Source organism: Hoplias malabaricus, chromosome 4 (genome assembly GCF_029633855.1).
Source record: "Hoplias malabaricus isolate fHopMal1 chromosome 4, fHopMal1.hap1, whole genome shotgun sequence".
In the NCBI taxonomy this organism is placed as follows: domain Eukaryota; kingdom Metazoa; phylum Chordata; class Actinopteri; order Characiformes; family Erythrinidae; genus Hoplias; species Hoplias malabaricus.
Window position 1 is genome coordinate 71,054,285 of NC_089803.1, and position 18,278 is coordinate 71,072,562.

Genomic DNA, 18,278 nt, shown 5'->3' on the forward strand with positions numbered 1-18,278 from the left:
ATTGCCACAGTGCCCTAAATCACAGCCTGATAAGCTTCTCTCTCTTTCTCTCAAATAAACACATACACACACACACACACACCCCTCATTATACTGTGAGCTGTGTGTGTGTGTGTGTGTGTGTGTGTGTGTGTGTGTGTGTGTTTGAGATAAAGGGTTTACAGATGTTTGGGGTTTCTTCTTTAGCTCATTAGCGCTGTAAGTCGGGCTGAATATTGCTGTTTCAGACGATGCTTAATGACGGAAAACGGCTCAAGTGTCATCAGCTGCGCAACATCTGGACCATAGCCACACAGCTGGAAAACTCAGTACATGACCAGTTACATGCAGCTATTTCAGTTTTACATGACCTTCCAGACAGAATTATTATTAGAGACCACAGCAATGTTACTGGAGTCTGCTGTGACCTGATTTGACGTTTTGGATTCGGAGCCAGGTTCATTGGTTCATTTGCACCAGGAGGCGGGGCTTATGTCTTCCAGAGAAATTTAGCAAAAGAAACAGGGTGCACAAAGGACCCCAATCCAAACAACTACTGGGGAGCAGTATAGCCGTGTGTATTCATGGCCCTGAACCTGTCTGCATTTTAAAAAACACAGCACTGCCATTCCTGGAGTCGTTTACACATCTATAAACGTATCTCAGTAGATGTAGACACAACATTCCTTGTGTTGTGGCTTTGGAAGTTGTTTGAGTTGAGGTTCCCAGGGCGTCACTGCTGGTCAATGCCACAGAAAGGGCCCTGAAAATACAGTGTGTGTTTAAACAATGAATGAATTCAGTTGTTAATGTAGCAGCACATTATTGTGTGGATGTGGAGCCCCTACCAACCCACAGAGTGTGGCATATAACAACCCAGTTATTTACCATCTGCCGAAGTCAGAAAACACAGGATAAAACGAGACGTTCTGATTTCTGAGTCTGACCAATCACAGCGCTGGACCCGTGTTTATGTGAGAGCGTAAAGACGAGTTTAAACTCAGTAAAACAGACACAACGAGCGCGGAGAAATAAGAGCACTGAGTAAAAACGGAGAAGAAAGAGAACAGAGTGAAAACGGCTAAAAACCAGAGCTTCTGCTCCTCGCTCCTCACTGCTGTGCGCTCGGGGTCGGGGTGAACAGCGAGCGGCTCATTATCATTTAAAGGAACAGGTGCTGAAAGCGGGCGTTCTGAACAGGGGCTGTTTACACAGGGGGAGAACACTGCTGTGGGGCTCGTGGGGTTTGGACCAAAGCGGGTCACAGACGTTTCATTAAGAAACAGAACTGTGTTTCCTCTGAATGAAGTAAAAATTAAACAAATATCACGATGACCTTGAAAAGAGCAAGAAAGGACATGTACAGCAAAGAGTGAGTGATGTAATCCAGTCCTGAGTGATTGAGTAACGAGGATGTTGAGGTGTGTGTATGGGGGGGGGGGGGGTCACACAAACAGGACATCCTGCATACACACAAGCATCAAACAGAGAGAACAAGAACAAAGCAATAAACACACACTCTCTCTCTTTCTCCCTCTCTCTCTCTCACTCTATCTCTCTCTTTCACTCTCTCTCACTCTTGCTCTCTTTCACTCTCTCTCTCTCTCTCTTTCCCTCTCTCTCTCTTTCTCTTTCCCTCTCTCTCTCTTTCTCTTTCCCTCTCTCTCTCTTTCTCTCTCTCTCTCTTACCTCTTTCTCTCTCTCTCACTTCCTAATACCCAGTAGAGACACAGCTTGACCATTGTTTCTATTCCACTTCCTTTTTCTCAACAAATAACTGTTCTCTCTGTGTCACATTTTGACAGAAGGAATTGCTGCTCATTAAAACAACACTAAGTAGTTATTATTGCCTTAAAGTTACAGCTTCAAACATCATTGTGATGCTCCATTGAGCTGTAAAAGAAAGAACAGAGCGTCTGTCGTTGTTACTAGGGGCTCACCGCTGCAGAAACTGCACTATTTAGTTCGGGAGGAGGGTAGGAAAGGGGTGGACAGGATCGCTGTTTTAACTAGAGTTAATGTGATTTATTCGACTGCACTGAGGTTACAACTCTCCCTATGAAGGCAGTAGGGAACAAGGGGGCTCAGGGTGCACTGAGACAATCCCCCCACACACACTGGCCGGCGCTGGATTAAAAGAATAGCAGAATATCAGCTCTCACTCTCAGTCAAAGAGAAGAACAGGAAGCCTCTCTTCTCTGAGCCGTCGCAGGTTTGTTGCATCGTCACACTGTGGCACGTCCACATCTCGGACTCTTGTACGAAGCCTGAGGAATTTCGAGATGAACCAACACATTCCTGAAGTGAGCTCCTCTTTTCCCTCTCTCCCTGCCCTCCCACTGCTCTCCATCCCTCGCTCCTCTCTGCCGTTCAGAGGGAAAACGTAAACACGCTGGAACTAATGAGGTCAGCCTTGTCATTCAGCGCTGGAGGATGCCGTGGACGCTCAGGTGCACTTTAAGGAGAGTGTGTGTCTGTGTGTATTGTATGTCACATTGTGGGGACTTGTCTTCCACCAGCTGGACCCCATAATGTAACCATTACTTTCACAGGTGTGTGTGTGAGTGACTGGGTGAATGTGGGACATTACCCACACCTGTGAGTAAGGGAATGACTGGGTGAGTGTGTGAAACTGTCCACAGTTATGAGTGTGTGTGACTGGGTGAAGTTGTGAAAATGTCCATGTGTGTGTGTGTGTGTGTGTTTGTGTGAGTGACAGGGTGAGTGTGACATTATCCACAGGTGTGTGCATGTGTGTGTGTGAGTGACAGGGTGAGTGTGACATTATCCACAGGTGTGTGCATGTGTGTGTGTGTGAATGACTGAGTGAGTGTGTGAGTGACAGGGTGAGTGTGACTTTATCCACAGGTGTGTGTGTGAGTGACTGGGTGAAGTTGTGAAAATGTCCATGGGTGTGTGTGTGTGAGTGAGTGACTGAGTGAGTGTGACATTATCCACCGGTGTGTGTGTGTGTGTTTGTGTGTGTGTGTGTGTGTGAGACTGAGTGAGTGTGTGATGCTCTGTCCAGGGTGTGTTCCTGCCTTGCGTCCAATGATTCCAAGTAGACTCCAGACCCACAGCGACACTGAACAGGATGAAGTGGTTATAGAAAATGACTGAATGAATGACCTGCGTAATGAGTTCATCTGAAAGAAGTGCTTCATAATTAACCTCACTTTGGTCAGCGCTTGTTTGGAAGACACACACACACACACACATCGGAAACAAAAGCCTAGAGATCCATCTGTTCCAAGGCTTTGTTAAAAATCACTCAAACAGAAGTGTATCAGGTCTGTGGAGTTTACCGCGTCCCTGACACACGTCACATCTGGTCAGTTCAGGGATCTAGAGTCAGTCAGAATCTGCTCAAAAGAGAACTGGGATTTCCCATCGTGTGACAGCCCTCGAGCCGGATATCGCTCCTGAAATGGTTCTTAATACTGCAGCAAATGTGGAAGGAGGCAAGAACAACATAGTGCTTTTAGACTAAATACTCAGTGTGTGCTACTCACACAAAACACAGGGGGCAGTAGGCTGTCATCACTGCGGCTCTAACACAACGGATGAGCACATCATAAAAACACTGTCCTTGTTTACATATCGCTGCTATACTACCAAATAAACAACAACCAGAAACAACACGACAGACCTGTTCTACATAGCCCCGCCCCCTGGGTCCAGGGAGGACTCCACACTGTTTTCCGCTGCCTCCCAAGAAACGTAAAGCCCAGAGTTTAAGGGTTTACACACAAGGCAAACCGGTTTCAACTCCAGACCCTGGGAACTGAGAAATCAGCACAGAATAAAATGAGTCATTGGCAGACACTCCACTCACACGCACACACACACACACACTTTCAGAAGTCCTTCTTAAGCTAGTCATCTTTTCTGTCCACGAGCTCATTGCCATCGTTTCCACTGAGCCTGAGGCCATAGGCCCCACCAGCAAACACACTCCAGTTTGTTTCCATGCATCGTGGGGCCAGTCCATAGACTCCCATTCACTTTGTGGACACTTAACCTTTGAATATTCGTGAGTGCCGCTGTATTAACTCTTACCTTCACCTTAACATTGACTCCTGAACACGTTTTCACCTTAAAATGTTATGATCTACCTTGTGAGAGCAGCTGCTGGTCCCCACAAGACAATCCCCACAATGTGAGTGTGTTTGGTCCCCACTATGTGATATATACCTTCTACACAATGACACACACAACACACACACACACACACACACACACACACACTCACACACAGATTCATAGAAACAATAACACGCGGCATTGTTTGGAGCTATAGGGATTCGTGGGACCCTTCCCAACACACACATACACACACACACACACACACACACACACACACACACCATTTATCTTCATTCTAATTTGCTTATTCAACATGTAACTGTGGACTGTGTGTGTGTGTGTGTGTGTGTGTGTACGTTTCCACGCAGTCTCGTTTTAGCGATGCTGAAGTGCACCCAAAAGATCAGACCCACGGCCAGAGTCTCGGCTCGGACCGTCCCGTCCCCTCCAGTCCCGTCCCAGCCCTGTGTACAGCCTCGCGCTGCGGTGAAAGACACATGGACACAAACATGTCCACTGTGAGTCCGCATCAGTGTCAGTGTCCTCCCCGTTACACCAACGCAGCGCTGAACGAGACAATGTCACTAAAGAGTCAACAAGACCAACATCAGCCGAGTGGACAACAGAGGACAGGGCTCCAGCCACACACACACTCTCTCTCTCTGTGTCTCTCTCTCTCTCTTTCTCTCTCTCTCTCCACTGGTTTCTCAGTGTCCAGTGACAGAGTGAATGGACTACAACAGACAACAGAGAGAGAGAGAGAGAGAGAGGAGAGGTGTATAAAGAGAACAGAATAGAGAGAGGGAAGGAAATGAGAGAGAGAGAGAGAGAGAGAGAGAGAGAGAGAGAGAGAGAGAGAGAGAGAGGTAGAATGAAAGAGTGGGCTTCTCCTACCTGGCTGGAACATACTTTGGAAATAGAAGATGACCAGAATGCAGGATCCCAAACAAGTGGCCAGCGCCATCCGGCAGATCCGACTCATCCTCATCAGGTCCAGTAGCGTCTGTTTCATGGCTGAGGAGAGAGAGAGCGCGCGCGCTCCGTGCCCGTGCCTCTGTCCTCGAGCCCGTGCCGATGTGTGTGTGTGTGTGTGAGACACACACACAGAGAGAGAGAGAGAGAGAGAGAGAGAGAGAGAGAGAGAGAGAGAGAGAGAGCGTTGTGTCCGCCTCCTCTCTGAGCGGAGAGCGGGAGAGAGAGAGAGGGCTGTCCCTAGTCTCCTTTACTGCTGCTGTTCCGCCCACGGCCAGCAGGGGCGATCCCGCGCGCACACTGACCACTACACTGCGGAGAGAATGGGCGCCTTCACAGCCGTCAGCAACAGCACCCCCTCCTGTCCTAATGAAGGATTTACACTAAACCCTGGAACATTGCAGCGAGGATCTGATGGCATTCAGCCACAAAAACATGACTGAGGTCATGTGCCGATGATTAGTTCTGGACCACAAACCCAGACCAAGCTGATTTTAATTTATTTTTTATCTTAGGCCTTTGACAGAAATGTGTATTAGTTTTAGTCTGATTTTAATCATTTAATTATTGTAAGTTTTAGTTAAGTTTATATATATACAGCGAGACTGAATCGACTCTATGAATCATTGGCCAGCGACACCTACCCTCTGTCCGAAATGGCTCTTCACTATTCCCTTTATTACTCACTATACAGTGCACTATTGTAGTGAACTGAATTCAGGAGGGTAGTGAAACATTTCTGACACCTACACCTTTACCAAAAAGCACCGTGCATTATGGGTATCCACTATCCACTGATATCAGCTAGTGTGCATGGGTTGTACACTACTATTTTCAGTGCATTGTGGGATTGTTTGAATGCACTGAAATTGTCCACTACGCCTTCAGACACTAGTACAAAATGGCGGAACCCTTCAAAATAGTGGAATATGTAGTGAATAAGGCACAGTTTTGGACAAAGCGCTTCGATCATAGAATCGACTCTTTTGGAGTCGACTCCTGTTCACTATTCTGCCCCGTCCTTTTGTTGCCCCGGCAACAGCAAACAGTATTTTCTTGTTTTCATTTCTTTTTGAGATTTGTCTCTAGAATTTTCATATAGCTTTTATTAATTGATGAAAACTTACAACATTGTAGTCATAGTTCTTGTATTCACATGAATGTTTTTATTTAGTCCTCGCCTAGTTTGTGAAAAATATGTTGTCATAGATCGAGCTGGTTTATTAAAATGGCTTGACGAATAACGATTTACGACACATGACGTTCAACCATAAAGGGTTGTATCTCTTTAGACTGACTCTCAAAGATTAATTTTTCTGTCAGTTCTCCCAGGGATACGCACAGACCACAGGGACAGCGCCCCCTGTTGACCCTAAAACACCACCTCCAGCAGCTGCCCTAGCTTTCCTACGAGGAGGTTTCATACTAATTATTAATTTATTTGAACACACTAACACAAGATATTCACACCCTTCAGTACACATTACTAAATCATGTACGTGTATTTTTAAGTAATTCACACATCTCATGAAGTCATTCGCAAGTATTAGAAAGTGGCTCACGTGCATTATTAAGTTGTTCGGTTACGTAATTCTCACACATCACATATTATGTTTATCATTCATTCATTATCTGTAACGCTTATCCAGTTCAGGGTTGCAGTGGGTCCAGAGACTACATGGAATCATTGGGCACAAGGTGGGAACACCTTGTCTTTCACAGGGCGACATTCACTCACAAACTCACACCTGCGGACACTTTTGAGTCGCTAATCCACCTACCAACGTGTGTTTTTGGACTGTGGGAGGGAACCGGAGCACCCGGAGGAAACCCACGCAGACACAGAGAGAACACACCACACTCCTCACAGACAGTCATCCGGAGGAAACCCACGCAGACACAGGGAGAACACACCACACTCCTCACAGACAGTCACCCGGAGGAAACCCACGCAGACACAGGGAGAACACACCACACTCCTCACAGACAGTCACCCAGAGGAAACCCACGCAGACACAGAGAGAACACACCACACTCCTCACAGACAGTCACCCGGAGGAAACCCACGCAGACACAGAGAGAACACACCACACTCCTCACAGACAGTCACCCGGAGGAAACCCACGCAGACACAGAGAGAACACACCACACTCCTCACAGACAGTCACCCGGAGGAAACCCACGCAGACACAGAGAGAACACACCACACTCCTCACAGACAGTCACCCGGAGAAAACCCACGCAGACACTGAGAGAACACACCACACTCCTCACAGACAGTCACCCGGAGGAAACTCACACGGACACGGGGAGAACACTATTATGTTTATCCTACACATTATTAAGTTTACTGCGTGGGTTATTATGTCATTTGCATACATTAATCAGTCCCCTAATGGGATGCAAAGTGGTTCACGTAATTTAATAATGAGTGTATGTCAACAGCAGGGCTTCGTACAACTCTACGCCAAACTATAACTTAAACTCTCCCGTCCCTGAACAATTAACATCACATTCCTAAGCCTTATTAAGTCATTCCACTGCATTAGGACTTTGTTTCCATGCATTTTGACGTCATTCACACATCTTCACTTTAACATGAAGAGATGTCCCCTCAGGGCTCCATACTACTTTTGGTTGCATTAAAGGGTTAATGAAGCAGGTCCAGTCGGTTTGACTCAATGCTAATAGGCCGTCTGTCCCTCGGAGGAGGTCCACACCTCGGTCAGCCTCCCTCAGGCAACTCTTTTGATGCCCTCTTGTGGCCATTTATGAGAATAGCAGCCTAGAGTACATACATTGTACAGCCTAAAGGTAGTGGACACACGCCTTGTCAGTGTTTCTTCTCAAATCAGGGGCATTACTATAATATTGCGGTATTAAAATACATTCATTAATTGTGATGTTTATATTAAAAATATTATTGAATCTCTGCGAGGTTTACAATGTACATTATTTCTTGAAATAAATATGATAGGGGGGGTGGGTGGCTGGGGGGCGGGTGGTTAGGATGTGTGTGTGTGTGTGCATGTTTATATGAGTTTGTGTATGTGTGTAAGTGCAGGTGTTTGTGTGTGTGTGTGTGTGTGTGTGTGCCGGAGAGGCAGTGTTTTAATGAGCACATGAGGGACATCGTCTTTATTGCTCTTGCACTGCGTTTCGGCTGTGAGCCATTACTGAACACGCTTCAATTACTGATTTCACCTGGAGGACATCGCTGTCTCTGCAGAGCTTCATCGGCAGTCATCTAATTTTCCATCTACAGCAATTACTAGTCATTATATAACCTCAATTAAGAGCACAAAACCAACTAAAACACCCTCTAAACAACAAAAATGTATTCACATGTATATGAGTTCCCATCAGGATGATGACAGTGTTCACAATAATGATGTAATGGGGTGCTGCAGGTGAGGAGGCAGTCTGCTTTAACTCAAGGACAAAACAAACAATAACAAAAATGAACTGTTTAAATGCAGAGCAGTGGCCTGATAAATAAAACCAGTGCCATCCGTCAGGGAGTCTCTGCCGATCACTCATTGCCACCAGCCTCAGGAGTGTGGAGGCGAACGTACACTACCCCTCAGACACGAGGGCGTTGGCCAGTTCTTCTACATCTGCTGCTAATGCAGACGTCAGAGGAGAACGCAGAGAGTGGACAGATGCTAATGCTAGCTAACAGCACGAGCAGTGATTGAGGGAAATGGAGCCATCCCATCAATGCCTTTTCTTATTTTTACCACCTACCCCCTTGTTTTTGAGTGTCCTCTTGCCCCTTGAGTTACAGGGCGTAGTGGTTAAAATCTCCCCCATGAAACGAGACAACCCTGAGACATCATTAGGCGAGTAGCGCTGCGCTATAGCAGCTCTGCTCCAGACCAGTCTGCAGTGATATCAGAGGAGCTGCTGGACTGTAGTTCCATTTAGAGCCTCATTCTCCTTCAGAAGTGTTCCACAATCAGAGATTACCCCCCTCTCCTCACTCTTCTGTGACATGGAGCTCAGCTCTGATTCTCATTCTGCAGATGTTTTGTTTGAAACTTCCAGTTCCACCTTAAATACTGCAGCATGGTCATGTACCAGAATGTAATATGGTTTCACCATAGTATTAGGTAAAAGTAAAGGGCCACACTCTGAAACTACATTAAACTCAGATAATACACTGGGGATCATAGAGTTTAAAGAAGATACTGACATCTGTTGGTTTCATTGGGCGCTGTACAACATCTCGCCAGTGATTCTCAAGGCGCCATAACCCTCCGTTTGGAGCGTGACTCTGAGAAATCTCAGTTTGAAGGGCCATGTCGCTCTGACACTTCACCCCACCGCTCTCTCCCAACAAGTACTGAGAACCCCAGGGGAGGAAGGGTATAAGGGTAGGATAAGGGTAGGGGCAAGAGGTGAAAGTATATAGAGAGAGTTCATTCCAGTTTGGCTGCAGTCTTCTGCCAGTGGTTTACACTAGGTGCTGTTCCATTGTTGTCTCCCAGGTGTGGCACTGAGCATCGCGACCTTGGACTCATGTGCAGCTGCTCCACAGAATCCCATTTGTTTTCATGCCTTTATGTGCAGAGCTGGCGCATATTAAACTGACTGAATTTAGTCATGATTAGGGGGTGTCTACAAATTCTGCTTGTAATATTAAAGTGTATACAACTTCTCTCTTAGTTTTTAATTAATAACCAGATGAATTACAGAAATATTATGGCTATGATTAATGTATTACTTTGATACGAACCAGTGCACCAACTTTAAACAGCTTCAGAGAAGTCATCTTCTTCACCTCCTTTGGGAGAGAAAGCCACACAGTTCGAGCCTGGCACACTGTAAATATGAGACACAGAGGGACCAGAGGAAACACACCAGATTTCCTGGTGAGAACACACTCTTCTCAGCGGCTCCTAACAGCTCACTTCATTACCATAAAATTAATTTATATGATAATTGTCTAAATATGTTTTTACACAGTGTGCATGGCCCACGTGGCTCATTAAAGCAGCAGAAGTTCTGTGTGAGAAGAAGGGAGGAAACAAGGAGAGAGAGAGAGAGAGAGAGAGAGAGAGAAAGAGAGAAAGAGAGAGAGGAGAGAGAGAGAGAGAGAGAGAGAGAGAGAGAGAGAGAGAGAGAGCGAGAAAGAGAGAGAGAGAGCGAGAAAGAGAGAGGAGAGAGAGAGAGAGAGAGAGACAGCAGACAGGTCAGCAGGGTCAGAACAGAAAGAAACACAATGGATGAGAAAACAGAGGAAAGAATATTGACCTTGTTGCTGATGGACCAAGGCACCGGTTCTAATGACCAGATTGTTGTCATAGCAACCAGAGGAAACGAGGCACAGCAGATGCAACGGTATGTTTTTTGCAGGCATGTACACACACTCACACACACACACACACATCACATTTATATTATTTCCCATTGTCTGGTTTTCTTTCTCCTGGAGGATCATACCTCGTGACGTCCTGTTCCTGCTGCTCTCCAGGTGTTGCCCGGATCCAGCCCCTGCCCCTGTGGATCCTGTACAAGATCCTGGCCTTGTCTAACCCACAGTATCATGCTCTGATGCAGGGATGCTGTTTTGTCTCAAACTCTGCACCTGCCTTTACCTCCACCTCCTCCTTCCTCAGACTCATACATCACTAATACTCTACATTCACATCACTATTAACCCCTTCATCTGTCATCACTTCACTTTTACTTCTGCTCTGTTCTCTGCCGTGTCTCCGGTGTCGACCCGGCAACGTATACGATTCTGGAAACTCCCCCTCCTGTTTGTTTTCATCCAGATGTTCTGCATCTTTTAAGGTGGAACAGGGTGTTTGAGTAAGAAGCAGACTGTAGCTTGTTTGTGGTTGAAGATGAACTCATCTGTAAGCTTTTATTCCGTTTGAATGATCACAGAAACTCATTTGTAACTTTTGTTTACACTCCTCACAGACAGTCACCCGGAGGAAACCCACGCAGACACAGAGAGAACACACCACACTCCTCACAGACAGTCACCCGGAGGAAACCCACGCAGACACAGAGAGAACACACCACACTCCTCACAGACAGTCACCCAGAGGAAACCCACACAGACACAGAGAGAACACACCACACTCCTCACAGACAGTCACCCGGAGGAAACCCACACAGACACAGAGAGAACACACCACACTCCTCACAGACAGTCACCCGGAGGAAACCCACGCAGACACAGAGAGAACACACCACACTCCTCACAGACAGTCACCAGGAGGAAATGCACGCAGACACAGAGAGAACACACCACACTCCTCACAGACAGTCACCCGGAGCGGGAATCAAACCCACAACCTCCAGGACCCTGGAGCTGTTTGACTGCGACACTACCTGCTGCACCACCGTGCCGCCCCGATTTTATTTATTTATTTAATTTTAATATTTAATATTCTCTCTTTAAAAAATACTGTTTGAATCATGTTCACTCGGGTTCCACTTCTATTCTCCAATATGTTTCTACATTTTAACATTACATTTTCTTTGCTTATTCTCATTTGTAAAGCACTTTGACTGACCTCAGTGAATGAAAGTTGCTAAATAAATAATCTTGCCTTGCCTTGCTTCAAGGGTTAATCAATCACAGGTCTGTGTGAGATCAACAGTGTCAGTGTTGTATTGGTTTCCTTTTGTGTCACGATGGGCAAACAAAGTAGAATTTAAAGCGACAATAGTTAGTATTTTACCTTAAAATTACAGCTTCAAAATGATTGCGATGCTCCACTGAGCTGTAAAAAGGAGAGTAAAGCCTCTGGCTGAAATGTATGTAAAGTCAGATACAGAAGTTCCTCTGTTGTTGGAGAGGTTAGACGTTCTTCACTCACAGACACAGAACGCTGCTGGCTGGATGTTTTTGTCTGATCTCAGTCCAGCAGTGACCCAGAGGGGTTTGAACTCAAGTAGCACTGTTGTGTCTGATCCACATTTATCAGCACAACACACACTAAAAGGCTGAGAATGATCCACCACACAAGCAGGTGGTGTTGTGTGGGTACTGATCCCTGAAGATTGCTCACAGGGTGAAAGGGTGGAGGGGGGAGTGTAGGCAGAGCAACAGCTGGACTACAGGTTATAGTTGGAGAACTACAAACTGACCCTGTGTGGTCAGAGGAGGGTAGTCACTGCCTGTCTCTCGCCTCTAGCGGGTGGAGGAGGCGGTGCAGTGTGTTGGAGAGCAGCTCCGCGCTGGGACTGGCTCTTTCGCAGCCATTTTCTGTCCAACCACACGGCCGTCTGCAGGAGGTAACCAACCAGGGCTTCATTGCAGGTTTGTGTCTGGCTCCGGCCAATGATTGCTAACCGATTTCTCGTTAGCTCGAATGAAAATGTCCGTCTCGGACTGATTTCTCGTTTGTTGTCTCTCGGAATGAGCGATTGAGAGGCGGAAGATTGGGATTGTGTTGGTTGAACGAAAACAAGGCCCGATACTGAATCCCCGAGACGAGGTCTTTGTTGGATTTAAGGCGCCAGAGAGGACGGGCTTATTATTATTACCCCCACCGCTGCTACTCTCCTTTTAAACTCAACCTCCCGCTCAAAATGTTGCTTCAATGTAAACAACCCAGGACTGCGACCAACACTAACTTCGTATTTGTGTATAGTGGTGGTACGTAAGGGTTTGTATGCTGACTCACGGCTCATATTTACCACAAACCGCGGCGAATGCAATTCGCTACGAAGCTGAAACGGGCTTCTTCTTCGAATGTTCTGTTCCACCTTAAATTAGCTGCAGTTACACTGGAGCGTGTCGCGTAACACGAGCGCCAACGGTCTAATTGCTCCACTATTTAAGGTGGAACGGAAAATTCGAAAAGGACGTCAACACCTTCATCAGTTTGGTTAGCTAGCTTTGTTTTTGCTGCGGTTATAAGTTTACAAACGTGTCGTATGTCGAGATATTGATCGCTTTGAGCTTTAGCTAGCTATATAATATGACCAAATAAACGAACAGTATGTTTTCTGTTCAATAAAGGCTTGTTTATTCGTGTGTCTAGTTTTTATTTTCACTATACGTTAGCTATCGCTAATTCAGATGTTAAAAAAGGCGGGTTTGTTTGTTTTGGCCACCACGTTAGCGCTAGCAAAGTTAGCTCCCATTAAGTTGCTGATGTTTTGTATTATACTGTTTCTTAAAGTCATATATTAATCCAATTTAAGTTCTGTATGTTATATGTAACTTCATTTTTTTTTGCTTTCAGATGGATGGAGACGGCACCACCACCGATACCTCACAGCTAGGAGAGTACATGGCCGGGGGGCACTATGTACTACAGGCTCAAGATGGTAAGGGAAAGTCTAGTTAATAATAAACAAGTCCAGACCACAATTAGCTGCAGATCATTTGGCACACAAGTGTGAATATAGTCGTTCATGTGGGTCTTAAATGTACATCCAACTAATCAGAAGAAGTTGAGAGGGATTTGGACTCATAGGTAAACAATCAAGACGGGAAACGTGACTTTTGTGCCTCATGCAACATTTCATGTGAACCTGCTAATAAAGGACACAAGGCTTTTCCTCAGGGCTTGAAAACGTAGACCACAAATTTATATATTAACGCACTGGGATGAAGTATACTATCATTTGAAAGTAGTTCATAAGGTGATTTGTGTTTGGTTTTAAGATGTTAATGTTTGAGAAACAATTTATTAAAATTGTTTAAAACATAACGGCGCGATACGCTAAAATAAAAGTCACAGGAACATTTATGTCAGCTTTTTTTGTAATCAATCTAACCCACTATTTAAATATCCAGCGTTCAGAATATATTTATACTGTACATTCCTTAATTTTTGGGAACTCCACATACATTGGATTAGGTCATCAGATATTAATATACAGTTCTTGCATTTCTACATCTATGATTAGTAAATGTGAAAGTTTAAATGACAACAGGTGAGGCTTAATTTTATAGAACTCCAGAATTAATTTGAGAGGGATTTCCTGTTAGTTGTTGTTCATAAAACGACCATTAGTAACATGTAAAAAATATTTTTTTTTCCTGTCTAGATGATGGGGACGAAAGCCTTCACGACCATGAAGATGGCAATGGTTGCAAAGACAATCTCAGAGAGCAGGATATATATCTCCCTATTGCTAACGTAGCACGCATCATGAAAAATGCCATTCCACAAACTGGAAAGGTATTTCCTTCTCCCTCATGCTCACTCCAACACACAAACATTGATGTGAGAAATATCTGTATCCATGTTTGATACCTGAACCCCCTCCTCATTTCAGATAGCTAAAGACGCTAAAGAGTGTGTACAGGAGTGTGTGAGTGAGTTCATCAGCTTCATCACGTCAGAAGCGAGCGAGAGATGCCACCAGGAGAAACGTAAAACCATCAATGGAGAGGACATCCTGTTCGCCATGTCCACTCTGGGCTTTGACATGTATGTGGAGCCTCTGAAGCTCTACCTGCAGAAGTTCAGAGAGGTATGGGTCTCACATAACACACACACTCTCAAACTTGTCCCTGGTCTACAATGTATAAGCATACTATACAGGGGACATATTAATAAAAACCCCTTGTTCAGTGCATGTGCATGGTAACCAACTGGGGTTGGCGCTACCGCCAGCAGAACAGACACATCACCGCACCTAGAACAGGGACCCCCGGACCTTAGCTTTTCTTTATAGAAATTTAAAGCCCAATCTGTAAATCTGCATCAACCCTAGGCCATAGGCAACGCCTCGACGCAGACCACAACGGCTGTGATTGGTCAGTAGTTGGACGGACATTGTTTATGGGGAACCGAAGAAGTACACTAACGTAAACCCTTCCTCTGCACACTATAGAAACCCCAGACAGCACACATTCATGACCTGAATGAGATTTCCTCAGACATGGTGTGCATCAGGGATGAATAAAAACGCTGGACAAAGGAAAATATGGACGTCTCCGGGAAAACAATAAAGAGAAGCAGAACCACGCTGGAAAAACTTGCCAGTTTTGTTTGTTCCTTTCCTGACACCTCATGTAAACTGCTGTGTCCCAAACAACGACCTCTTCCCTAAATAGTGCACTTTAAAGCAACTCTACTACACCACTACAGTATGTACTACATAGTGTAGAGGGAGATGTTTGAGATCCCTAGTGGTGCGCCAGTGTAACTGCAGACACCAGCGCGGGTGTGTGTATATACGCTAACTATGGCCGTAGCCTCTGCGTCAAGTCAACGCAGAATTATAAATCAGTCTTAAGGGACAAAAGACAAGTTTATGTTTGAGAGTCACAGCACAAGCTTCGATGTCTCACCCATTCACAAGTTCAGCTATTCCCATGGTAACAGCATGGTGATCTGGCCAGTCTTACTGGACGATTACCACGCTACGAATAGGGGTAAAAACACCCATTTGCATGTGGCTGGGTTTCACACTGATCACAGCGCTTCAACGTAATGATTAAAAAGAATCCCTTTGACTCGTCTTTAGACTGCTGGGTGCTGATTAGCTTGCATGCTAGGTTTCAGTTTTGTAACGCTCTCTAAAACATTTCAAGGCAGCGTACGCACATTCTGTTGTCTGCTTGGAGCTTAAATAATGGAGGAAAGAAGCTAGGGTGCTCTATGCTGCCTTCAAGTGCTCCTCTGAAGTCTTTGTAGCTACAAAGCAGCGTGTGTTGTTGCTAAATAACTAAAATACATTCATTTACAGTTCAGATGTTCAGTGAAAAATCACAATTTACTAATACAGCCTCATCTCGTAAATACAACATTTGTTTCACACTTTGAGAGCAGCATCAATAACAATAGCAATAAAATAACAATAACTCATAAAAGTTATCCTGACATTCTTGTGGCTGTTGGTTTCAGTGATGGAGCCTGGGATGCGTTTGTCAGGGGTAAATAAATGACTGAGATACAGGGGCAGACTAATGGACCATTACTTTTCTCTGTGGGAGGAGAAACACCTGGTGTAGGGAAAAAAACAGATGTGAAACAATAAAGAAGTAAAACAACATTGAATATTGGAAAGCTGTAATCATCAATATGATGCCAACACCCAAGTCTATGAAGGTCACAGATCAAAATAAATCTTCACCATCGTTTACTATGTGTTTTTTCACAATACATAAGAACCTTTGAAAATGAGGGTATTTGGAAAGTATGTTTAGAGTTCATTTCAACATAAAATAGCTTGACATTCTAACTGCTCCCACATTGTTGCTGAGTTCATATACGTTCATATACGTGTGTAGACGAGAGTGAACTGAGCAAAACGAACAGGAAGAGCGCTGGGGAAAACGAGAACAGAGCGAAAGCGGCTAAAAAAACCAGAGCTGCTGCTGTGCACTCGGAGTCAGGGTGAACAGCGAGCGGCTCATTATCATTTAAACTTGTGTTGTTTTGTAGGCAATGAAAGGTGAGAAGGGCATCGCTGGAGTGGCAGTTGGCGAAGGCCTGGGAGAGGAACTTGCAGATGACAGTTTCTGTAAGTAGCCATTAGTGGATTTTGAGAACAGAATCAAATGAAAGTTGCATATTGTATGTTGCGTTAAGGATTCCCTTTTGTGTTCTAGTTGTAGTGTAGTGCAGTAGAAAGAGACCTCGCTCAGGTTTATGAATGTGTATTTTTATTTGTAAATACGGGTGGCCACTGGAAATGCTGCATCAGGTCAGTTTTGTTCTGTTTAATGACAGAACCAGAAGCATGGGTTTATAAACGTTTTAAGCACAGGGTCAAGTGTAATCCCAAACCCAGGGGGTTCCACACTGAGTGTGGATTGGTTGTAGACAACTTATTAAATTAAATGGACGAAGAGCGAAGAACTACACATCACCCATTCCCAGTCCTAGAAGTGGAGATAAAGTTGTGAGCAGGTGTCTAAATAGATAAATAAATTCTAACAAACACAAGAAATGCTTTGGTGACTGCTTTATTTTAAATAGTGGGCTTCAGTCAATATAATTTCTGTCTTAGGAGGTGTTTACAAATTTCCCATGTATGGTTCTTCACTGCACGGGCAGAAATAATGAAGAAACACTAATTAAATTGAATTTCACACCACATTTAAAAGCCAGAATAAGCTCAACAACACAGAGTCTAACAGCTGTCTGCGTGTATATAAAATTATACCATAATAAAGCCAACACTTCTAAGTGTCCTGTGTTGATCCTCTATTGTTTTATGTAGCAAATCAACTGTCTGGAGGACTGATCTCGCCTGACGGCCAACAGCAGAACGTCATGGTGTACACCACATCGTACCAGCAGGTAAGACATGGAGATGTACTTTTAAATGTCCAGATGACCTGGGTGAATGCGGAGGATCAGACTTGCCTCAGTTTCCCAATACAACCCAACACACCCGTGTTTATGTGAGAGCGCAAAGACGAGGTTAAACGCAGCAAAACGGACACAACGAACGCGGAGAAATAAGAGCACTGAGTGAAAACGAGAATGGAGAAGAAAGAGAACCGAGCGTAACCGGCTAAAAATCAGAGCTTCTGCTCCTCGCTGCTGTGCGCTCGGGGTGGAGGTGAACAGTGAGCGGCTCATTGTTATTTAAAGGGACAGGCCCTGAACCTGTTTTTGCTTCGTTTTGTTTCTTTCACCGCATCTTTGCGCTCTTACATAAAGGCGGGTCCAGCTCTGTGATTGGACAGACTCAGGCGAGGGGGCGGGGCCATTCTAAAAGCTCTGTACGTTGAAGCGGAGCAATATGTGGATCCTATGTATATTCTGACAGCAGTACAGACATTTGTGATGGGTTATATGATAATATTGTGATTGAGTTTGTCTCCTGTTATAAATATTGTAATCGTACAGTTCTGTCTTTTGAACTCGGACGATGAACTACTTATATATTCATACACCATTTGTGTCTTGTCAGCTCCCCGGTGTTCAGCAGATCCAGTTCTCATGACCTGGTTCAAGTCTAGACCGTGCAGCGCCTCTGTTCTGCTCAGAGGACACATTGCTCTCTTGCTTTGAGATGTCCAGGCTGCTTGGGAAGATGAAGAGATGGTGGGACATTGGACGAAGGGGAAGAGGGAGCCTGTCGGCAGAGAGCCTGAATTTGTACATTTTGTATTAGTGATGTCTGTAATTCACGGTAGTCATTTGTTACCCTTCTGACGTGAGTTTATTTTAATCAGTCTTCGAGGTCATGTCCTCCAAGTGAAGACTGCCATCAGTTTGTTGTGAATTTTTTGTGTCCCTTTTATTTGTTGGGGGTTTTTAAAGCTTGGGCCGGCGGAAGGGGAAGAGGGAGGGAGGCGG

The 18,278-nt window shown here is 45.0% G+C and overlaps 2 protein-coding genes across 3 annotated transcripts in view; one reads left to right on the forward strand and one right to left on the reverse strand.

Annotated features, from left to right (window-relative positions):
- The window catches only part of chst11 (carbohydrate (chondroitin 4) sulfotransferase 11), a 68,420-nt gene extending 63,320 nt beyond the window's left edge, over positions 1–5,100 (reverse strand). The window contains exon 1 of one of the 2 annotated variants that reach the window (XM_066669656.1): positions 4,960–5,100. In XM_066669656.1, the coding sequence (XP_066525753.1) occupies positions 4,960–5,077 (118 nt within the window). In that variant the 5' untranslated portion in view covers positions 5,078–5,100. The remainder of the gene's footprint in view (positions 1–4,959) is intronic. The other variant, XM_066669657.1, reaches the window with a different exon arrangement.
- Positions 5,101–12,846: 7,746 nt separating this feature from the next.
- nfyba (nuclear transcription factor Y, beta a) lies at positions 12,847–18,248 on the forward strand. The gene is given in 7 exon segments (XM_066669102.1): positions 12,847–12,890; positions 13,251–13,335; positions 14,062–14,195; positions 14,293–14,490; positions 16,410–16,488; positions 17,191–17,270; positions 17,890–18,248. Coding segments are annotated over 6 exon segments (780 nt in total). The 5' UTR covers positions 12,847–12,890; the 3' UTR covers positions 18,094–18,248.
- The last annotated feature ends 30 nt before the right edge of the window (positions 18,249–18,278 follow it).